At 44.7% G+C, this 18,115-nt stretch overlaps 1 protein-coding gene across 1 annotated transcript; it reads right to left on the reverse strand.

Moving 5' to 3' along the window:
* Positions 1-3,637: 3,637 nt before the first annotated feature.
* Positions 3,638-6,778, reverse strand: DMRT2 (doublesex and mab-3 related transcription factor 2). Its single transcript, XM_062513688.1, has 3 exons — positions 6,428-6,778; positions 6,237-6,339; positions 3,638-4,695 (listed from the first exon to the last, which is right to left on the reverse strand). The coding sequence occupies exons 1-3, from the start codon at positions 6,776-6,778 to the stop codon at positions 3,638-3,640; spliced, it is 1,512 nt and encodes a 503-aa protein (XP_062369672.1).
* Between the last annotated feature and the right edge of the window lie 11,337 nt (positions 6,779-18,115).

Here is an 18,115-nt window from a genome sequence, read left to right on the forward strand (position 1 = left end):
GAAGTAGAAGCCAGAAAGCCATCAGAAAGGAAATGCAACCTGATACCCATAACTACAGCACAAATGTGAATCTTGTACTCAAACCAGTTGCATTGTACAGGAGATACAGGCATCCACACACCCTAAAAATGCTGCATAAGTTCTATTGAAGAAGCAGAAAGCGTAGGGGACGGTAAGATATTTTACCAGCTGACTTACTGCCAGCAAGACAGTGGCTTGCAGTAAGTGCTAGACAATTTTAGAGAAATGCCTTCTCTTTTCCTTGAGTTTGCACAGCTGCACCAGTCAATGTGGCCACTTGGCTACTCCTGCTCTAGAGATCCTTATGGCTTAAAGGGTGTTGTACAACTGTAAAACTGTGTGAGGAAAATCACATGCTGTCTAAGTACATGCTATCTTGCTCAAGCTACTAATCATCCTCCCCGTGAGTAATAGACTTTTTACACACTTTTAAGTAAAGCAAAGGAAAAAAACATAGGGACACAACAAGCTTTCAAGATAAATGAGATGTAAGGCCCAGGGCCTATCAAAAAAAAAGGAAACTAGGCACCGGGTGATGTAATGGAACTGTAGCAAGACATGAGCAAGTAACTAAGAAATGCTGACTCCACTGACGCTTGCAAAAGCGTCACTTTTGGGAGAAAAAAAAAAAAGCAAACTATTTGTCCAAGTCTCATCTCAATTTTTTCAAATAGTAATAGAAAGGTCACTCCACTCCTGTGACTGGGATTAGAGTAACAAGTCTCGAACATACATATATATAACAATATGTTGTCCTGGGTTTGAGCCAGGGGATATAGTTAATTTTCTTCTCAGTAGCTGTTACAGTGCTCTGTTTTGATTTCAGTGTGAGAACAATGTTGATTACACACCAGTGTTTTCATATTTGCTCATCAGTTCTTTCCCAAAGTCAAGGACTTTTCAGTATCTCGTGCTATGGCACGGAGCAGGCACATGGGAATCTGAGAGGGTTTGTGGCCTGGAAGGCTGACCCAAACTGCCAAAGCACCATTCCACACCACTGAATGCCATGCCCAGTGGCTGACTTTTGCTGGGGGATGGGCTGGGTATCAGTCAGTGGAAGGTTAGCAACTGTATTGTGCATCACTTGTTCCTCTTCAGTTTTATCCCTCTGTTTCTCTCCTTTTCATTGCTATGTCCATTACAGAATGGTTGTTGGTGTTGTTACTGTTATTACATTTTATTTTGTTTCAATTATTAAACTGTTCTTATCTCAACCTGAGTTTTATGGGTTTTTTTTCTTCTTTTCTGATTCTACTCTCAGCTGTGGAGAGGGTGGGGGAGAGAGTGAGCAGCTGCGTGGTACAAATTTTCCAGCTGGGGTTACACTATGACATGCATGTACATACAAATATCAAGGTATACTTACGAATACAAATGCTTGGTATTTGAATTTTTAAGTTCAATTTTTTCTTAAAAAGGTCAAGGGGCACCAGTCTGTCAGAAGGTTTTGGTTTTATGGTCTTTTTTATCAGGAGATTAATAAAGACAAGTGATTGCCTGGAAAAATACTTCAGATGTAAAATTGAACAACGTTAGATGCACACATTGTCAGGCAGAAAAAATATTTACATGGGACTAATTCCAGTATCTGATATTGGCTCAGTGTACTGATTGCTGGTCAGTATAGATTGTTGAACTTTCTTTCATCTGTGATCCTAGTTTATACCAGCAGCTCAAAAACCAAAACAAATTATATTTTTAAAAACAAAGGAAGTCCTGCATAAGTAAAACTCCTTTTTAACGGTTAATATTCAACAAAGCCAAAGAAGGAAACAGTGGTGAAAGCAAGCAAATACGAACTTTGAAGAATATCTCTCCTTTTATTCCACATAAGAGCTGCTTAGCTTGGCCCGACTGCTTAACATATTTACAAGCAGATCCTGCTCAAGCAAGTTAAAACTCCCTCTAATGGCAACTGGATAAAGGACAGACTTTGAAACAATTAAAAGCATCTCACTGTCTTTGAAACCTGTTTTCACTGAGAAAATGTTGGTGTGAATTCTTTTGAAAAGGGAAACCTTAGCTGGTGGCCAAGATTCTTTTAAATCACAACTTTTTTTACATTCCTGACAGAGATTTTTTTATGAGCTTTGTAAGATGTGTTATGCAAAAAATTACACATTGCACATTAAAATTTGTTTTCTTTAACCTGTCTGTTGCTTTAACAAACTGGCTTAGAAAAGTGCTCAGGACAGATGACTCATCCCATACACAAAAAAGGGTCCTAATATTCTGCAGCACCACTCCTAACAGTAACACTAAACATTTAGAGAATTGACTTATTTACAAGATCTGGAATTCACAGGCAAAATAAGCCTTTAATCTTTGCAGGGAATGCAATAAAATTAGAAAATATTATGTTCTGCTCAGAAATACCAAACAGAAATTGTCCCTAGAAAATCATGAAAAATAAGAAGAAATATTAACTTCTTTCAATTGGACAAGCCCTGTGTGCAGAATTGAAATGTTAAGGAAAGAAAGTCACTAAGAGATTGCCTGTTAGCACTAGTTAGATGTGCTGGCAGCAACATACAGGGTAAAACTTACAGAGTCACCAATGTAAAGGGCTTCAGCCTCTGTCATAATGAGATCTAGTAATGCTTTTTCCCATAACCCTGGATCAATTTCAGTTCTCAATTTCTGTAGGATATTCTCCTTTATTTCTATCCTTATGTTCTATCCCTACACACAGACATGGACTAAAAAACTGAGAGACCATTATTTCATTTCTCACTAGCAGTAATGGTTCTGTACAGAATTTTTAAAGCCTGAAAGTAATTTCAATTACTACGAAAGAAGAATCTCAGCCTCTTGCTGGTCAAAAGTGAAATGTTCTCAGAAGAGAAGGATTCAAGGGGGTAGAAGTTCAAAGTAAAGCGAGTGAAATATTAAAATATGTAAAAACTAATTCTAAAAAGCAAACTTTTTTATTCAAAAAATTAACTTCAAAAAATGCAGACTTTTTATCAAGAGCTCACTAGAGCTATTCCCCTCAAAACCAATCTAGTAACTCTCCCGGTTTAGTAACACAAGTTTTATACAGAGGTGTGGAATTGACTAGTCTTTTGTGCTAGCCTGCACTCCCCCTTCAGAGTAAGAAAGGCATATGGAATCTGATCCAAATCTCACTTACACTAATAAAAAGTCTTGTGAATTCACACTAGCCTACATGAACTGTTGTTACATATTCCCATCATTACTGGAGGTTCAAAGGACAAATGACTGCTTGCCCCAGGAACTTAAGTAGTAAGTACATTTATAAAGACAGATAAAATAAAAACCGTACTTTGAAAGTAAGGCATACTTGCCCACAAGATGCTAGAGACACAAGAAAGATCAGTCTGTCCTTGTAAGTAAACGCATTTTATTGAGTGGTATGAAGGTCTGCTTAAAATAAAAGCACTTTACAGTCTGTACATGCAGTATCAATTTTTTAAAATTAAATTTGCTTTTCAGAAAACATGCATATTTATGTACCTCATTTTGAAATAAAAGAAAGCATTACCATTTACTGCAGAAATTCCTCTTTAAAAATCTTTTAAGACATAAGGCAGGCAGGAACAATTCTGCAGAAAGCAAAGCTTAAAAACTCTACTCTGAAGGTAAAGTTTATTCATTCAGAGACATTAGTAACAGCAGAAGAAGGTCGCTTAAGGATGGATTCAACTGAAAATGACAATGGCTCGGTTGTTGAAAGTTTTGTTGTGGCCTGTTTTGCCCCAATGAAGTCTTTCGCACATTTGTCTCCAGTAAACTTGTATTTTTGGTTCTCTTTAACAGCACACTCCCTGTATTTCTTAGAAGCATCTTCAAAAGTCTCCTTCACAAATGACATTCTTAACTCTGCTGTTGGAGTGTCAGGAAATGTCTGATGGAACAGTGACTGAAATGCACTGTACTTGAGCGGTGCAGTGGGCTTGGTACTGTTTTTGCTGATCTTGCTTAATGCCTGCTCCTGAGGAGACAGAGAACTCTTATCAGAAATTTGGGAGAAAGTCCTTTTTGGGGGAGAGAAAGCTGACCTCTCACGAGCTTCCTGATGAAGGCACAGTATTTCATTACGTGACTGCTGAATGTCTCGCGTGTGAGTCAGAACAAATGAATTTTCCAGTTTTGGAGGCATGATGTCATGCTCAGTATTTGGACAGTCCTGACTTTGTGAGACTTTGGCATCCCAACCTGTCCCAGGTTTGAGAGCTTGAACAGCAGTAGCATTTAACAGGCATTGCTGGTAGAGGAGAGCATCACTAATGGGGCCACATTTTGGCCACACTAAGAACCTAGAAGACAGGGGATACTGCCTGTAGGTAGTAGCTACACTGACATTCGAAGAAATTAGTTCCATGTTGCTAGGTCCTGAATACTGCATCGTTAGATCAAGGCAGGTGGGTAAAAAATTGGAAAATTCCTTGTTTGGATTATCAACTTGAGTAGTGTTGAAGGCTGTTTTATATGAATTGTATTCAGCTCCACGCACCATACGGTTAGGGAGAAAAAGGGCAGCTGCTTGTGTAGCTTCCATCATATCTCTCTCTTTATACTCTCTCTCTAGCATAATGTTCTCCAACTCTTTATCAGCAAAAGCCCGTCTCTTTCTCATCCTGTCACTTACAGGAGGTGGCAAGGGTGAATTCCCTCCCAGGTAAGAATCTGAAGGAATAGGACGGTAACCTAAAATAACAAAGCAGCATTAGGAATTAAGCCACTTAAGAAAAACATTAAAGCTGTGTTTGTACAACAACTCCATGAGCCAGTCCCACCAAGCACTGTGTTCTTGCCACAGACTCTGGTCACCATCAGCTCCTACAGAAGTCACCGTGACACAGAGGCTTAGCAATCAGGCACATTCAGTTCCTCGGTACAGATAAGCAAGCTCTGCTTTTTTGACATGTGTACTATCCCTCAAAGCTAGCTGATTAGTAGTTTTTTTAAAAAGCAGTTCCAGACAAACAGATTGAGGAGGGAGAAGAAAAAAAAAAAAAGTGGCAAAGCCCTACTGTGTATTTTGACTGGTATTCCATTATGAGGCTTAAGGAGATAACCATTCACTTTTAACACATATGGAAAGCATTCAAATGTCTTATTTCTTCTGAACTAGAATCTCAATAAAACATAGAAATTCAGTCCAGTGTATTTGATTACCAAGCTACCTGACTTTATTTTATATAACAGATAGGGTCCGATCCTGTTTGCTCTGCCCAGACAAGTAATTCCATTGAATTAATGGAACTATTCACATAGAACAGGATTTTACCTGTTTTCACCCCATTCCTCTCATACACATTTCCCCTTTTCCAAAATACCTATAACTACAGCTGGTGTCTTTTTTAAAGATGAATCACTATGTACACATTGCTAGAGATGGCAGAAAATCCCAAGGAGAACTAGGAGAAAAGAAAAAGACAGTTAAGATAAATTAGAGGAAAGAATACAGAAGATTTTTCAAAAGAACGAGCTGTAGATGTAAATTAGAGGTTTCTAAAAGGACTAATATTAATTGAGCTTGAACAGGCAAGGAAAAGAGCTTTCTATTTCAGAAAATAAAATTCAATTGAGAAGTACCATTATTTATAGGGATATGGCTTGGAAAGTAACTAAAGCAAACACAGGAATAAATATGTGAACAATCCCAAAGGGGTGTGGGGAAACAAACACACCCTTTCACTAAAATACCGATCTTTAAAAATGTCATTCTTCCACAGTTCGTACTTTCAACAGTGAAAAAGTTAAGCGCCTTATTCTGCAGATCTTACAGATAATATCACAAACGGTACTGCTGTGTTGGGCATTCAGATAAAAAGAAGAAATTAATCAATTTCCTTGTTTGCTGGTTAAAATGCCCGCGAATATACTACCCTGTGAATAAATTACCCCGCACTGCAAAATGCTGCTGGATGGCCACGCAAGACTGCCGGCTTGTAACAGTAATTCTCAGATTTCAAACTACCGTTGCCAGCATTTCAGGCATTATTTTGGGCCGAGAGGGCAAGGAACTGAAATTCTGCCACATCGATTCCAGCCTCGAAGGGCAGGAGCCCCCATCGCCCTGCGCTGGTAGCGGGGCGCGCTTTAACCATATTTCGGGAAAGGAAGTATGTTTCACGAGCCTCGGACGGGAGGTGCGGCTCTTCCCGGGGCAGAGCGGGGTTTCCCCACTGCCAGCGGTGCCGCGGGGCTAAGGGATGCCGTGGAGGGGCAGGAGATGCTCTTACCTTCCAGGATGCTCTTGGCCAGGAGGCTGGGAGTTCGGACATGCCTCTGGTAGACGGCTTTGCGCTCCAGACTTGCCTGCTTCCCCGTCAGCCCCTTCTTGTCCTAAGAGAGCGATCGGATGGCTCCGTCAGACCGGGGCCGCCCGTCCCGCCGCGCCCCGTCCCGTCCCGCCGCGTCCCGTGCCCCTCACCTCGGTGGCCTGCTGCCGTCGGAGCGCCACCTGGGCGGCCATGACGCGCTGCCGCTCCACCACCAGCAGGCAGTTGGCGCACTGGCAGTCGCGCCAGCGGCAGAACCGCTTGTGTCCCTTCAGGCACGACACCACGCCGTGGTTGCGGCACCGGGCGCACTTGGGCGTGCGGCTCAGCTTCCGCGGTTCTCCCCGCCGCGGAGCCTCCGCCGCCTCCTCGCCTTCCTCCTCCTCCTCCTCTTCCTCCTCCGGGCCCGTGCTGCTTCGAGGAGCGCCGGGTGTCTCGTCCGGTTCCCCTTCCAGGCTCTCCACGTCGATCTCCCAGTCAGCGCCGGTGCGTTCTTCAGCCATGGCTCCTCGGCGGCGCAACTGCAAGAGAGGGGTCAGCCTCCCGCCCCCGCGGCGGAGCGGCAGCCGGAGCACGCCCGGCTTCCGAGGTGCTCGCCAGCAGCCCCGCCGAGATGCGCCCCGGTCGGGAAGTCGCGGCAGAGCCCGCCTGGGATCTCGTCTTCCCCCTTACCGTCAGCTCGGGTCTCTTGCTCCACGCGGAGCCCAGTTTAGCCACGACGGACGCCTCCCTCTCTCCCTCTCCCTTCCTCCCTCCCTCCCGCCTCGGCTTGCGGGGAACTGCAGTAGCCCACCGCAGGCAGGAGTGCGTCTCCTACAGCGAAGGATGCCGGAGGAGGCGTCCCAGGGCAATGCCCCGCGCTGCAGCCTTACGTCTCTGTCCAGTCTTAACAGGGTCCTGCTATTACGGGATCCCGAGAACCCTCCTGCCAGCTGCGTTCAAACTTAGGAGACAGGCAGAGGACAGCTGGACTTCACACATCGCCGCTGTCCGCTCCAGCGACCAAAGGCAGTATGAGCTCCTAAAGCTCTCTGCGGAGGCTGCATCTTCAGATCCCCACCTGCTCCCACACGACCTGCCTGTCCTTGCTTCTGCACGCTGCACTTACCAAAGGCAGGTGGTGCAGGAAGCTCGCGGCCCCTCAGCTCCTCGCAGTTCGCAAGGCGCCGCTGCCCCAGACCGGCCGGAGACAAGGAACTCCCAGTCCCCGCACCTGAGGCTTTAGGCTCCCGGACAGCCGGGACGGGGCGGCGCGGGGCTGTGGGTGCGCGCTGGCCGCACCGGGGTCGAGGATGGCACCGAGCTGAGCCCGCCCCGGAGCAGCGCCCGCCGCGATATCAGCGCCCGCCGCCCGCGCCGCCCATTGGCCGCCCGCCTCGCGCCGCCGCCCCGATTGGCCGGCGCGGCCGCGGCCCCGCCCTCCGCGCGCGTGCCCGCCGCCCGCTCGTGGGTGCGGGCGGGCGCGGAGCGGGGACGGGAGTGGGCGACGAGGTGGTGAGATCTCAATTTGGGGAGAAAAAGGAGCGGGAGAGGAAAGGAAGGGGAAAAAGACGGTGGCGCTTGTGATGATGACAGCTAAGAAACCCGCTCCGCAGGCGAGCGGCGTCCCTGTACCCGAGGAGCGGGCCGGGGGCCAGGGTTTAAAAGCCTCAAACAGCCACCGCGCTTCTCGTTTGCGGTCGTTTCCGTTGCTTGACCCGCTGGTGGAAGGTACGCGTCGCGATGTTTTGGGTTTTTTTCTGAAAATGCAGCGGGATCCTTTCCTTTCGGGAATTAAGGCGAGGGAAAATACACGTCTACTTTTTAGCGTTCCCTCCCTTCAGAGGGAACGTTTTCCACCGACCACTGAGGTTTTTCTCCTAAGTCACTTTATTTCCCCTAAGTAACTTTATTTCCCCTAAATAACTTTATTTCCCCTAAATAACTTTATTACCGTCCCTCCCCCCCCCCGACGGAGGCTGCTCTTTGGGAGCTGGGTAATGTCAGTGGTCTCCCCAGTCAGAAAGTGATCGAACTTATGATCCACAAAGTCTAAAGTCTCAGTCGTACCGTGGAGAGGCTAGAGCTGCGTGCTTTTTACATTGAAAATAGGAATTCCCAAGAAGCAGAAATGGTCAGAATATACCTCGTATACCTCGGCCGCTTTTGGCACCGAGCAGAGAAAAAAAAAAAATGGTGAATTTAAACGGTTTTTGACCAGAAAGAAAAATAATAAAAGCATGCGGGTGAACACTGGTTTTTTCCCACCAGTGTGTACTGATCGAAATCTAACGATATGCAGAACATATGGCCGAAATTAGTTTCCTAAAAAGGGGAAATGTTTTGCCCTTTCCTTGAGAAGTGCGTGTGTGTAACAAATACGGACAGTATTCATGTGTATTATAATCACGGGCATCCACTCACGATAGGCAGACGGATCAGCTGCCGGCCGCCGGTTCGGTTCGGAAAAACGCTGCCCTTGTAGGCCCTCGGGACAAAGGCCACCTCGGTCAGTGGCGCGGGCGGGCAGCTCAGGCGGGAGCTGCGTGAGCCGGCGAGGACCCGGAGCCCGGAGCTCCCAGCTCCGCTGCAGCCTGGACAGGGCACCAGCCCTTCCCTTCGCCCCGCAGGCTGCGGGTACCCGCGAGGAAGGAGGGAGGGTTTGTCCCTGGGGAGGTTTGTCCTCTCCGGGCGGCACCGTCCGGAGACCAGGGAGAAGGAAGAGCATCCCCCGACGGCAGGTATTATTCATCTCAAAAGAGAGCCCGGCTACTGTTTGACTTACAAGCATGACTAAAAGGCAAATACCCAAGGAATTCCACTTTCCCCCTTGGGGTCCCTCTTAAAAGGCAAAAGCATGACAAAGGACCTGCTAGGTTAGGAAACAGAAGTCGCCTTTGTCTGTAAACCGACACCAAATTACAAAGTACGATTCTGCGGTCCGCTGGAGTAAATTACAAAACAGTTCGCCTCTTGTTTATTTTATCCACAGGGAGCTGTGAAACCCAGCCACGATTTTAAAGCGTGTTTGTGTAACTTTCTTCTGCTCCCGTTGTTTGCGCTCGGCTCCGCAGCGCTTTTGAGCTCCTCTCCAGCCACTCCTGTCTCTCCCGTCTGGAAGATGCGGGAGAAGGCGGAAGGCAGTCTACGGCACTGCCTCTCCCGCTCGGTCCTCCGCCTTGGTCCGCGGTGTCAGCCGTGCCCTCTGTGAGCTGAGATGTGCAGATGAGGCCGTGCCGTGCTGGGAAAGGCGCTGATTTCCACGCGAGGGGAGCCTTTGAAGCCCGCGATGCGCAGCTGCGCATCCACCTGTCCCGCTCAGCGTACCCAGCACAACTCCCCGCCCTTGCGCCCGCCCTGGTGCCTGCGGGACCCGAGGCCCGAGGCTGGGTTCCGCGGCCAGGGCTGCTGAAGTGTTCGGGGGCTCCTTCAGAGCCTCTTCCGCGCACCCTCGTCCTTGCCCACCTCCGTGAGCCGCTCTGCCCAAGGCGGGGTGGGGTGTGCCGGACCCCGATGAGGGCCGGGGATGGGTCCTCAGGCCTCGCAGGCTGCGGCGGGGGCTGCGCCTCTTGCAGCAGAGCCCTTTCCCGAAGGGCCGAGAAGCAGCCCCGGGGCGCTGCACGCTCGCCTCTCCCGAAGGCTAGCGGCACTCGGTCCTGCTTTGCATCACGGCTCTGCGGGCAGGTGCAGGTGCAAGTGCCGCAGTCCCCCGCGCCTGGCCTCCGCAGCCCTCCCTTCTCCCGGGGAAATTTATTAGCGAGGTTAGGGCAGGCTAACCAAACGGCAACTCCGGGCGCAATTTCCCCGGAGGAATGCTTTGATCCTGCCCTCTCTCCGCGCCGTCGAGGGCAGATTGCAATGACAAACGCGGGCGATCCCCGCCGCTTGTTAGGTCAGAGATGTTACCGTTTAATCTGAAACAAATTGCCGCTGCCCGCGCCCCGCCCGCCGGCCCCTTCCCTGCCCTCTCCTTCCCTGCCTTCTCCGGTCCCTGTGCCCAGGATCAGACTGGATCGGAGGGGCTCTCTTCAGCAAGTTACCGTGTATTTGCCACAGCGAAGATGTTGACATTTCAACTGCGGGAAGCAGGGAGTTGTAATAGGGGAAGATATTCATAAAACAAACAAAACAAACAAACAAACAAAAAAACCCCACACCCACGAAGACATCACCTTTTCCCATGCTATTGAATCTGTACCCACCACCATTTACTACCATTTCTTTTGCAGGTTTTTTTTTTAATATGTGGATTTTATATATATGTATATGACTCCCTCTGTCTCTTGTAAATAGCGTTTAACTAAACCTTAACACCAAAATAAACCTGGGTAAGATTTTTATTCATGACATAGACCTTTCTAAACTGATTGTACTTTGGAATGTTTTAAGCAAACAAGTTTTTCAGTTTGGGTTTTGGTTTTCTGGGGGTTTTGGGGTATTTTTGTTCTGTTTTAAACAACTATTTAATTGCCGCCTAACAGATTTGTAGGTACAGAGTCAGAGGAGGCATCTTCCATTATCCCTGTATGTCTGCCAAATAAATACAATAAATACATATTATAAGAAGGTAAGAAATGTTGAAGTAACGTATTCACTATAGCATGATATGGAACAAAATTTTATTGAACGTGACAGAAATACCACTGCATGTGTGAGAATGTTTGCTTTGGCAAGGAGGGCAAAGTTTAGTGTCTTTATAGGAAGACTTGCTTATCGTACCAGGATAACCTTCTGTCCTACTAAACTGGAATGATACCAAAAGCAGTTCAGGTGAAGAGAGCAGAACTGTCACTTCTGACACAGTCACTGAAAGTCTGACAGGCAGTCCAGAGTCTCCAAAGGAAGGGTTCACACAGACAGACAGCTTTGGATTGAGCACAGGGTGGAACAGAGTTCCCCACTTACAATCCTTTTCGCCCTGGCACCTGAAGGGATGAGCTCCCAGGAAGGGAGAGGAATAAACTGTAAAAGAAGGGCAGTTTAGCGCTCTGTGGTTGGAGGCTCTGCCTGCTGGTTAGGGATGTACCAAGGGGGCACAATTTGGCCCACACCTCTGCAAACAGGACCACACAGTCCTGGTGGTCATTTGATGAAACAAGAAGAAACACATCTCTGTGAAATAGAACTGCCTCCTCTGCAGCCTCCAGTTTTGTGGCCAGGGGATATGAGGGCAGACCTAGAGAGACTTAAGAGAGACTTTAACTCAAAACTAGTCCAAACCCATCCAGATCCAATCCTGTGCTAAGATTTTTCATTAAAAAAAAAAGGAAGAAAAAAAAAGTCATGAGGAATGTTGGTGTGCCATTTGTAGCTGCTTTGCTGTGGCTCATAAACAAGGCTGACCTTTGGTTTTCCAGCATTTAATAGGCCAGTAGACATTTGGCAGGTCTCTTGCTAAAATGTACTAGAAAGTTGGATCACCTCTCATCATGAATATCAAGAATTCACTATGCAAGCAGTGAGCATAGCAAATTGTCAAGTCAGCAACTAATATACTTCACTATAATCTTCCCGTGTGTCTTAAGTAGTTTGGCAAATCTCTTGTTGCAATAAATTCTAGTGAAGTTTCAGGATTTCTTTATTTCAACATATGGCCTCAAAAAGTAAGTTAGCCAAGGATATTTTTAGAGTCAATGCAAAGTTTGCTGGAGATGTTTTCTCAAAATTTGTTTGCACTCTGGCAGTTTTATTCAAATGTCAACCAGATGCAGAAAGTGTGAGGGTTGGGGTTTTATTTTACAGTCCTGGAAAGTAAAGGTCAAGTCTCTGCAACATAAATTGTCTTTTTAATTGCCATATTTTAGCAGAACAGCAAAAAGTCTTACTAATAAACTGTTTTGTGGTGTTTTGTTTTGTTTTTCTTCCCTCAGGATGCAATATAACCATATGCAAAATATTTTAAATGCCAATAAGACACCTGCTAAATCAAATAAGTTGGGCAGGCTATGCTGCACTTAGCAGTAAAAATTCAATCATATAACTGCAGCTAGCCAGACTGTAGCACTGCAGTCTCTGAGTAGCCTTACTGAAATTATTAGGATGACCTGAGGTAGCAGTCAGCATGAAAAACAGCATCAAAATCTGGCAATATATCAGTTAAAACAAGCCAGCCAGCCAGACTCAGGGCAAATTAGCCATGCGAGTATCTAGACCACACTTATTACACTCCAATTAGCAAGAGAGCTTGTAGAACCATTTTTAGATTGGGATATTGTACCATACTAATACAAGTATCAGACTGTGGCTCAGTGTAGAATTGCTATGGGGTATACAGATGCCTGGGGTGGTAGAGAGAGAAGATGTGAATCCGTACACTCACAACATGACAGAGTGAATGTAGGACAACTAGGCTCTCAGAAAATGGGCAGAAAACACACTGAGCTGTATCACCACACAAAGCTCTCAGAAGCATTTTACCATCTATTCTTCTCTAGTGATTCATGGACATCAGTTGGGAAAACAACTAGAAATACAGCAATACAGTAAACATGGTGCTGATGTGCCTTAAACTCCTCTTAAAATAAAGTATTTATTGGTGCAGAGTCCCCTTCCACAAGATTTTAGGTGATGTTTGAGGTAGAAGAGGTTTCTGTTACTATGCAAAAAAATCAGAGCCCTTTTAATTGTTTTTATTTTCTTCTGTTTTGGCTAATACTTCTGCACACCTTCTGTTCAGCTATTTGAGGCTAGATTCAGCAACAGCAGAGGGAGAATCTGATAGAATCAGTAAGGACACAGAGGACAGCGATAGAAATGGTTATCTTTAGCACTCTGTAAACAGAACCCTTTCATTGTAGGTGTTTTAAATACCCCAAACAGGATGGTATAAATTTTCAGCATGCCACACTTAGTCTTTACAACATTCCTACTTAAATATTTTAGAGAGGAGACGAATATGACTCTTTCCAAAGTTTGTTTCAGCTGCCATCATTGGGACCTCTGGTGTGAGGAATCAGATGACAGAGTCCCCAGACAGATGCAAAAGAAAACTCCTCTATTGCAAAAACCAGGCCTTTTTAAGCAGATAGACTTTCATCAGTTACATGTTTTTAAAATACAGCCAACATCATCCAACAAACCACCATACACCACAATGTGAACATGCGATGGTCACATAACTTTTTTCTACCTCTAATTCAGCGGAGTTGCACCCAGCACCCTTTTCTACTTAACTAAAATAACAGGAGTGAGCCATGACTTTACAAGGACTTCCTTTTATACAGTTTTACCTACCCACATCTGGTTCTTCCCAAAGTTAATACAAATGGAGGCCTGATACCACCTTCTGAAGGGGTGGTCCTACCACGACTGGAGGAGAAGCTGGTGTCCTAGCTGGACAAAGCAGCTACCTGCTAAGGGAGATTTAGGACAATCTCATGTGCTGCTTCTCTTGCCCTGTTATTGGGGCACTCTTGGTTGCAGTGCTAAGAAACGGTTTTGAACACACTCTTATTAGGCAGAGGTGCATCTTCCTGATCTTATAAATTTGTCCCATGGCAGAAGGAAGCTGAACTGAAGTATCTATTCTTGTTCTGACTTATATCTGTGAAGAGGAGGAATACAGGAGCTGTAACTGCTTCAAATCCATTTCTTCTCACAGGAGAACATGCTCATTGACAGGCTTTAATTTGATTCCTGGAATAGATCCTGATTATGTCTCTAGGCAGGGAGCACCCTTACCAGGCATTTAGCACTGTGGTTCAAAACACGCCCACACGTCATATTTATGTGGATACACAGTTTTCTGAAATCATCAAACAGAAAGTTAGCAGTACGTGAAATTTTTCATACAGTAGACAGACCATTGATAGCATCAAATTTATTATAAATTTATATTTAATAAATGATGTGTTTATTATTATAAATACAAATCTAGGTGAAAATCCAAGGCATAAAGTGTTCCCGAAAGGTGTGTCTTTGAGTATTCTGGGATCAAATTTTTGCCTTCATTCCATACAGACACCCCATTGAAATCTTTGAGATTAAATGGGCATGAGTCTGAGTTTAACATATTGCAGATGTGTATATACATATTAAGAACATTGGATGCATTGTACTCTAAAATGCTATTTTACTTACGGTATTTTTTCAGCACTTATGATTACTGGCAATATTACAAGCGACTATCCCACAAAGTGCACTAAGATCATATGACATAGAGAGGACACTGTCATCTACTTCATGATTTAATATCTGTGACACTTAGGTAATTCATTGTCTCTGGACATCCAAGATCATATCAACTATGCAAAGTGTCAAATCACTAGGTGCATAAAATTAACCAATTCTAAGACTTAATGTCTTTAACCAGTTCTGCTGAAGTCAATAGAAAATCTCCTGTGCCAGCTGCCAGGGAAATTGGGTAAGGTCCATATTTAATTAATTCTGCCTTAAGAGAGAAGACAACAGGCTGATCAGAGATTCTGCCTGCACTGCATGACCAGTTCACTGGCAGTATGAACCACAAAATGCTGTGCCAGGTCTTCTTTGACTATTCATATCATAAAGGAGGTGGGAGAAGCTGCTGTGCCACAGAGCTGGGGCTGAGCTGCCTTGCTGTCTTTGCTCCACACATTTCCATCTCCTCTGTGACTTCCACCCAAGGGATATTTTCTTTCCTAATCTGGAGGGGACAATTTCCATCCTGTAGCGGTCTGCAGCTCAGTAACACTAGCATGTCAGATGGAATGTCCTTCCAGTTGAACCCATCTGGTTTAACCGCATACTAGAGGCCTGGATAATACACTGCTGGGGGAGAATATATAGCTATACATTACTAGCTCCCTCTTCTAAATAGTGATGAGAAAACTTTTTCAAATACATTTATTTGACAGCAAGATGCTCACAAATAACTAGTTCAGGAATTGAATTAATCCTCTAAAATTATTACCATGAACTAAGAACAGATGAGAATATACCCAAGGCCCAAGTCACTTGTTGTGGTGTACCTACTTGCAAAACTTGACATCTCTCCAACACCATACCAGATTTTCATGACATAATGATCAAACTAATGCTATCTATAGTCAAGACACCAAATGATGTGCAACAGCAGGAGATGCACCTAAGCTTCAAGTGCTAGTGGGTGAACTCTCCTGAGTTCAGAGAGAGGCGTTATAAAATTCCAACCATGAAATTGTGGAAGTAAACAGCAGCTTGCCTACGACTTCCACAAAACCAGACTGTATCCACTTAGGGATAACTGCAACATAAATGTGATAATCCCTTGCTGTCCAGATTCCTTCCAGTTTATCATTGGCTATACATCATGCATATCTTAAAATCAGTGGGACATTAAAAAGAGCATACTGCGAGAAATTGCCACTATATTTCAGTACAAGAAAAAATATTCCTGGGACCTAAAAAATAGATGTTCATGTAGTCAATAATGAACTTTAATTAAATTTTTATCATTCTTTTTTCTGCATTTTCTGTGAGGAGATACTCTAAGCCTAGGACAACCATATTCATAAAGATTTACAAACAAGACTTTCATTGCAACTTAATGGCAAATAACGTGGATGCAAATCAACAAATAAGGTCTTCTTTTCATTTGTGCAGGAGCAGAATGTGTTCCCCAGGACACAGACATTCACAAATCAGTGCCTGCTCTGCCTGTGTCAGGGCTGCCTGCCTAGCAGCAGGTAACACACACAGATACTAGCAAAGGTAGAAAACTCATTGCACACTATTTGAGAATTCTGTTCCAGAATAATAATGGACAATAATAAACAAGAGTCCTCAGCTCTCTTCTTTGGCTGAATAGGTCTAGCTGAGTCAGGAAAGACCTCATGTCATTTTTCCAATGTGTACTTTTGTTAGGTCAATAGAGGGACTGTTACAGAGTGGTAATGTGAGCTCGGTAATGTGTGCAGGTTCTGGGGCTTTATTGTGTCCCTGCTATGTTAATTAGTATTAGGAACATGATAGATTGGCAACACATGTATTTTCTGAGTCTTAAGCCAGCCCTGAGAGTTTAGCACTCCATTAGTTACACATCACAGAACCCAGGGATGTTTACTTTAAAAAGTATCACTTACAAGAATGAAACACTCCAATTTGTTCCTGATAGGGGCTGTGGGGAGCACCCGCCCAAGATTCGGGTTCTGCAGGACAATGCACCAGCCTTGTCCACGGTCACCCTGGGAATCCCATGTCAAAACTTTCTCTGAAGCATCTCCTGAGGGAGTGACAGATGGAGAAGCACCAGCCTGGAGAAGCAGATGTTTTCCCTCCATGACTTATCTGGTAGAGCAGATAGGAGCTGGGAGTTTGGTGAGAAGTGTATAAGACACATCTCTCAGTGCAGTTGCTCCACAGAAGAGAAATCAGAGGAAAAGACAGAGCTGTTGCCTTCCCCTGGCCATGACAGCCCTCTCTCCCCAGTGAATGCCACCATACCAACATGCCAGCCAGCAAGAGAAATTTCTTCTCTGCATCCTGGAGGTGCAAATCAGCATGGAGGGGACAAAATTCTAAAAGAGCCTCAGACCTTCTCAAAGAGCCAAGGAGAAAAGGTAACAACATATTCTGAATACAATTTTTTCCATAGCCAAATCCAACAAAATGATCCTTCCATGCACCAAATAACATAAAACCCTCAGCTCTGCTCCCTGATGATGTATGTCCCTGGAAAAATTCTGTGAAGTTTCCTATCCTTCAGTAGTATGGGAGAAGGTCACTTGTCCCACATAATTCTTCCAAAGAAGCACTGGTGTCTCCAGAAGACAACAGCTGCTCTACCTCCTTTTTTCGTACAGTTTTTCTTTCTCATTACCTGGCATCCTCCGTAGTCTCAGGAACAGCTGTCTTCCTTGCACACAGCTTTATACCCTATCCCAGTCTCCCTCACCTCAAACCTGGGCTGGCAGGCTAATATTTGTTTTCTTACTATTAATAATAAAAATTCCTGCACAGAAATCAGCAAGTTTGGCAACATTAACAAACCAAAACAAAACAAACAAAGACATCTTCACCTCCTAGCAAATCAGCCAGTAGCCACCAATTTTGAAGCCATTCTCTAGTGCTGATTTTGGCAAATGTCCTAAAACAACTTTATGTTCTGAATGTATACATAGGATTACCTTTCATCATCCCAGTTAGAGTGGATAGCAACTAATGATTAGTAGAGTGGGCTCTGGTAGAGTAATGGAGCTGAGGCTGGCCTGATATTTCTCATTGGTCTTTTAGCATGGATGACAGTAACTAGAAATCAATGACTTGTACAGCCAGGCCTTCAAATAGTAGTAGCTGTAGTTGTGACATTGCTGAGTTGGTCTTGTGTATTAAAGTATGTGTTGCAAACCCCAGAAGTGTGAACCCAAGTGGATAATTGCAATCAGAAAAGAAGCTTCAAAATCACTTCCAGACTGTCATTGAACTATTTTCAGACCATGCTTTTATAGCAAGTTATGTCTATGTAATGTCACAGAGACAATTTAAATTAAATTGTTAATTCATGCCCATGAATTGGATTTGTTTGTATCTTCACTGTCACATATTCCTATGTATAGACAAAGCCACTTTTTCCTACATTCAACTGTCTGTAGGTTAGAATATGTGGCATAGTGAGGCTAGCACATCTACAATTACCATGTGAAACTGGCATGCTCTTGGTGACCTTGCCATATTGACAGTCAAAAAGAAAAGTTACTTTAACTTGAAAGCCAAAGGTGGGCACTCTGTATCTTGGTGGATCCAAAAACATATTAAATATATTATCTTAATCAGTTTTTGGTGTGACCATACTCTAAGGACTTCTGTGATCTCTTTTTTTTTTGGTTTTATTTTTTTTTAGTGAATAAAAGGAGTGTTGGCAGTGCTGCTGTCAACAACTATAAAGCCAAGAAGCAATTCAAATA

The sequence above is a fragment of the Cinclus cinclus genome, chromosome Z (assembly GCF_963662255.1).
Source record: "Cinclus cinclus chromosome Z, bCinCin1.1, whole genome shotgun sequence".
Lineage (NCBI taxonomy): Eukaryota > Metazoa > Chordata > Aves > Passeriformes > Cinclidae > Cinclus > Cinclus cinclus.